Source organism: Notolepis coatsorum (assembly GCF_963971535.1).
Source record: "Notolepis coatsorum genome assembly, chromosome: 5".
In the NCBI taxonomy this organism is placed as follows: Eukaryota; Metazoa; Chordata; class Actinopteri; order Aulopiformes; family Paralepididae; genus Notolepis; species Notolepis coatsorum.
The window spans coordinates 145,454,785-145,460,953 of NC_140169.1; the positions used below are offsets into that span (position 1 = coordinate 145,454,785).

The window sequence follows — 6,169 nt, forward strand, 5'->3', positions numbered from 1 at the left end:
GCAGTTGGCTCGCGGAGCAGTCTGCACTCCTGACAGCGCTGCTGGCAGATATCAGGAAGGGGTCAAATAAGCCCGAAATGAGGCATAGACACAAAATACACGGACAACGGGATGGGTTAAGCGCAGAGGAGTATCGCATCGGCAATCCTACAAAAACAATGCATGCGTGTGTGCTAACCGTGTGTGCTAACCGCTAACATTGAGGATAATTGCATGCCAATTAAAGACCTCTGCGACAGGTCCTGCATTATTATTATTATTATTATTATTACCACACACCTGTGGGTGGGACCCATGTACTCTGTATAAATGAGAAACACCTGAACCTGCTTCCACTCAAACCGACCTGAGGAAGAGCCCATGAGGCTCCAAGCCTTGTAGAATTTTAATCAGTGGCGGCTGGTCACTAGATGGCGCTAGGGAGCTGCCCCCCTCCTGGTGGAAAGTGGTTTGGGATGTTTCTATAATAGTAGATTTTAACCACTAAAAATATAATTAAAGAAAATGTAAATAAATAATTACTCATTTTAAGCATGTTTGTGTTTAAAATGCACAATAACGTGTAATATATAAATCATTGTTTGTGCTTCCTGTTCATCCCCTCTCTCTTCTGGGGCGCTAGAAACATCGCCCCAGTCAGTGCACAACGCATATAACAGCTATATATATATATATATATATCCAAGGGATATCACAATATTACAATACTATCCAAATGTGCACTGGATAAAATGTATACGTTCACACTAATAAAACAAATTGTCTATTGGCATTCGTGTGACATCACGTCCGGAACCACGTCAACCAGGAAATAACTAACGCTAATAGTTGTTGTCGTTGTCGTCGAAAATTGATAATAATAATCACAAGATACATTCAGTGCTGGATCTAACAAAATGGTTGTTACATTTATAGAAAGTTCAAGTCCGGACCACACATCTTCTGAAAGGGTTAGCGTGACACGCGGCGTAAGCTATAAAGGAATGTGAATACCTGCCCACATTCAAAACCGCTCTTAAAGAGCACCTACGGGAGGCTGCAATTCGAAACTGGCCACCGTAAATGTCCAAACCCCCCCACCCCCTCCTAATAGACAGTCTCCTCCCCACCGCATGTATATATTCCCTCCCCGCCGAATGTATATTTCTCTCCCACCCACCCACCCCCTCCTAATATGTACAGTCCCCTCCCCATCATATGTATATACTCTGTCAGGATCTATGGGTAACAGTACTGTATATTTGCATATCGTATATGTCACAAATGTAACAGTACTAAATACCTGTATGTCATGTATGTCCCTATGCCATAAATGTCATGTATGTCGTGTATGTCACTATGAATTGAAAATGGGGGACCCTGATGTAAACAAGACAAACGTCTTTCTCTGGTCTGCATCCCCTTAACAATTGTATGTATTGAGCCGTACTGTATTGTACCCATTCTGCAATCTGTTAAATAAAGTTTTCATTCATTCATTCATTCATTCATTCATTCATTCATTCATTCATTCATTCATTCATTCATTCATTCATGCATTCATGCATTCATTTATTCATGCATTCATTCACGGCGATGTTCTACGGGCAGAAAAAAAAAGTGAGTTGCAGGCAGCCTCTGCGTTATGATATTATGATGTGAAAATGTAATTGTAGTGCTGTCAGACCCGGATAGATTTCTTCTCTGAGTGCTTCGTTTACATGTTACTATATTTTCTTCATGCCCCCCCCACACCCCGACAGGGGTTTGGTTTACAAACATGTCACCTTGTTCACATCAGTTTGCAGGTCTGGTTAGGTACTGTAGTTACTGAAACTGAGTGAATGTGGCACCGCCCCACCTAGAATATTGTTCACCAGCCACCACTGCTTTTAATGCAATAAAGTAAGAAAAACATTGAGAGACGATACAGTGTTGAGTCTTTTTGAATGACATGAATTCACTTTTTCAAATCAGCACCTGGAAGAGAGAAGTGCGTGCGTGCGTGCGTGTGTGTGTGTGTGTACACTCTGACTACTCAGTGTAGACTTGCGACCATACGTTTGGAGTCTCTGTACATAAAAGATATACAGTAGATATATAATCCATGCGTCTCTGTCAGAGAGATCTAACATGCTTCCATCATGTGTCAAAAACACTGAAGATCTGTCGCTTTGCTTTGCTAGCTTGTATTTGATAACTTTTATTACGTGTGTGCGTGTCTGTGTGTGTGTGTGTGTGTGTGTGTCTGTGTGTGTGTGTGTCTGTCTGTCTGTCTGTCTGTCTGTCTGTCTGTCTGTCTGTCTGTCTGTCTGTCTGTCTGTCTGTCTGTCTGTCTGTCTGTCTGTCTGTCTGTCTGTCTGTCTGTCTGTCTGTCTGTCGTGCGCGAGCGAGCGTGTGTGTGTGTGGTGTGTGTGTGTGTGTGTGTGCGTTGTTGACCTTGTTGGGGTTGATACCGTCGACCTGTCGAAGCTGCTCCACAGTCCACTGGGATCTCCTGACGAAGGAGGAGGAGGAGGAGGAGGAGGAGGAGGAGGAGGAAGAGGAGGAGGAAGAGGAAGAGGAGGAGGAGCCACCAAAGCGCTTGACCTTGGTGAGGATCAGCTGCTGTGGTCTCTTATTGGTCACTGTGTGGAAGGTTCATTATTAGAGTATGAAGAAGTACAAGTAACTACAGGATCTCCCTTTTAAGAAGGAACACGTCAACATTACGGTACAAGCACTACAAGGTCAGACTATTCAGCCGCAAGCTAGCCTAGCTTAGCACAAGTGAATGGAAGCGGATAAGGACCGCTAGCCTAGCTTAAAACTCTCCAACAGCTAGGCTAGTGGTACTTATCCGCTTCCATTCATTTGTGCTAAGCTAGGCTAGCTTGCAGCCGGATAGCTTTCTACTGAATGCACAGAGAGGAAATGGGTCTTCTTGTTTGATTCTGAAGAAGACGGTGTAGTAAGTGCATTTCCTATCATGTTCTTTGTTAAAATGAGTGGTCTACATGTTAAAATAATAGCTCTACATTCTGACAGCCGTCACTGATATAGAGTGATTGGTCAGTAATATGAGTCTCCCAGTCCCTCCGCTCTGCAGTAAACACAAAATTACCCCGTTCCCACTTCATCCAATCAGGAGAGAGTACTCCATACAATGGTCTGACAAAAATAAAGTAAAAACTAGTTTTAAGCAAATATGTGCCAGATAATAATCTGCCAGAGCAGTAAGAAAAGATGGCTTATATATATAGGATTATCTCTCCTGATTGGATAAAGCAAGAAGGGATACTAGAACATTTATTTTCTGTTTACTGAAATATAGTATAAAAGGGACTGGGAGACCCATGTTACTGACCAGACACTATATCAGTGATGGCTGTCAGAATGTAGAGCTATTTAAAACAACAAAAAGCACTTACACAGCACCTTTAACAAGTAGAGTATTTACAAGCGTGAAAAGAAGTTACTCAATTTGCCATATATATAACACATAAACTGGCAGCTTTGTGTGAAACAAAGGGATAATGGGGTTGACTTGAGGGGAGCATCGGACAGGACAGTGCCAGCTGAGGACATCCCCTGGGGGGGGGGGGGGGGGGGGGCACAGAGGCTGGGGTGGGGGGGTCAACCCGAACTCATGACTTCATCAAAAACAACGCCACGACAAAGGGTAGCACTTCACCGTTTAGAGCTACTACACGGTTTCCACTCCGCAGCGAGATCCACATCCGCTGGCGGTCACAGCCGGCGATCTCGTAAAATATCCAGCACTTTTCCTCCTGTGGTGATGCCCAAATCCACAAAGCCACCCCTGTGTTCACCCAAACAAGGGACCTGATACAGTACCTAACAATGCTTCTGTTCAACACAATAGCACCAAGCCCTGGGCTGAAGCCCACAAAGAGCCACAGGCCTGAACGCTCATTATGTAGTTCAATGTCTGAACGTAGTAGGACCAAAATGATCCTAATCACGCTTGTTTTCTTCTTTATTATTATTATTATTATTATTATTATTATTATTATTATTATTATTATTATTATTATTATTATTATTATTATTATTATTATTATTATTATTATTATTATTATTATTATTATTATTATTATTATTATTATTATTATTATTATATTATTTATTTATTTATTTTTGAATTGTTTTTTTCTTTGTATATGGAATGAATTATTATTTTGTGTAAATTAGGTTGTACGCCGACCAAGTAATAGGCTACTTGTTTAGTTTAGGAATAAGGGGCAGGTAACTATAAGATTTATTCTTCTTCCAAACAATGGTACAATTGTATTTATGATTTTGTATGAAAACTGTATGAAAATTGTATTGCTTCCATGTGGCAAATAAAACTCTGAATCTGAATCTGAATCTAATCACAGCTTGTTTTGATTTATATTCAAATCACGATTATTAAACACGTGGTTGATTTTGATAACATAATGTGATGTGACTGCATTTGTTTTACATTTCTTCTCAACCAAATAAGGATGCCTTCCTGTCCAAAGACATTTCAAATGAACCGGAGACCCTCTCGACGCTACCTGAATCTACCGTTTGGGTGAAGGAAGGGTACGCTGCATTTACAACACAAGACTAAATGAGAGCTCGAATCACACTTAAAAGTATGTCTGTGTCAGTTAAAGGAGTGAAACTCTGGAACAATATACCGGGTGAAATAAAAAACAGCAGGAGTATTTTTAAGTTTAAAAAGATGTTTAAAAACAGGGTTCTAGAATCTTATAGTAAAATTTAACCTACAATCTGTTTTTCTCTACCATGAAACTCTGGTATTGCAGATGAATTTTTGATTTTCCTATGTTGGCTTATGTTCTTTTCAGGAACGGTTTTTGTTGATTGTTGATTGTTGATTTTTTTAGTTTGTTTGTTTTATCTTGCAAACTTTAACTTTTTTTGTTCTTTTCTGGATCAGTTTTTGTTGATTTTTGATTGTTGATTTATTTTTTTGTTTGTTATATTTTGAAAACTTTTACTTTTTTGAATTTGTTTTTTGAATTAGGGGTAGGTTGCTCTATAAGCCTTCGGCTTCAAACCTATCCTTTTCGTTTGTTTATTTGTAAAAAATTTCGAAAAATTATTTGTTTGTTTATTTATTTGTATTTGTAAACATTCGAAATAAAATAATTCATTCATTCATTCAAAATGAGAGCAGCGCGGCACAATTTTTTTTCTCATTTCTATCTCGATTCTCTTGTTTTCGAGATGGCGTGAAGCCAAGACGGTAATTGAAACTCGATGAATCGCCCCGGGGGCCCATCTGAACATCTAACGTTTAACGGGCAGAACGTCTTTTACCCGAGATGCACATGAACGTGGAGTAGTCGCCCCTCCCTCCGGCAGGGAGGAAGGCCAGCCTCTTCTTCTTCCTCCTCCTCACCTCCACGGCGACCAACAGGCGCTCGTCACGAGGGAGGAAGATCTCCTTGTTGACGGCGGACTGGAGGTTCATGACTGTAGTCGTGAGAGACCTGGAGGGGAGACGGAGGAAGACGTTAACCCTTTCACTGCCACACTGCAGAAGGTTAACCTTTCACTACCACACTACAGAAGGTTAACCTTTCACTACCACACTACAGAAGGTTCACCTTTCACTACCACACTACAGAAAGTTCACCTTTCACTACCACACTACAGAAGGTTAACCTTTCACTACCACACTACAGAAGGTTAACCTTTCACTACCACACTGCAGAAGGTTAACCTTTCACTACCACACTACAGAAGGTTAACCTTTCACTACCACACTACAGAAGGTTAACCTTTCACTACCACACTACAGAAGGGTAACCCTTTCACTACCATACTACAGCATGTTAACCCTTTCACTACCACACTACAGAAGGTTAACCTTTCACTACCACACTACAGAAGGTTAACCTTTCACTACCATACTACAGGGAGTTTAACCCTTTCACTACCACACTACAGAAGGTTAACCTTTCACTACCCCACTACAGAAGGTTAACCTTTCACTGCCACACTACAGGGAGTTTAACCCTTTCACCAACACTACAGAAGGTTAACCGTTCACTACCATACTTTTTCACTACCATATTACAGAAGGTTAATCTTTCACTACCACACTACAACTGTAACAATGACAATAAAGATCTATTCTATTCTATTCTATTCTATTCTACAGAAGGTTAACCCTTCCACTACCACACTA

General features: G+C 40.7%; 1 protein-coding gene across 1 annotated transcript in view; it reads right to left on the minus strand.

Moving 5' to 3' along the window:
• The window catches only part of LOC311228404 (uncharacterized protein), a gene marked incomplete at both ends in the record, with an annotated part of 70,071 nt that extends 64,622 nt beyond the window's left edge, over positions 1–5,449 (minus strand). Inside the window, 3 exons of the mRNA XM_084314312.1 lie at positions 2,419–2,504; positions 2,556–2,606; positions 5,296–5,449. Coding sequence (XP_084170438.1) covers positions 2,419–2,504; positions 2,556–2,606; positions 5,296–5,449 — 291 coding nt within the window. The remainder of the gene's footprint in view (positions 1–2,418; positions 2,505–2,555; positions 2,607–5,295) is intronic.
• Positions 5,450–6,169: the final 720 nt, after the last annotated feature.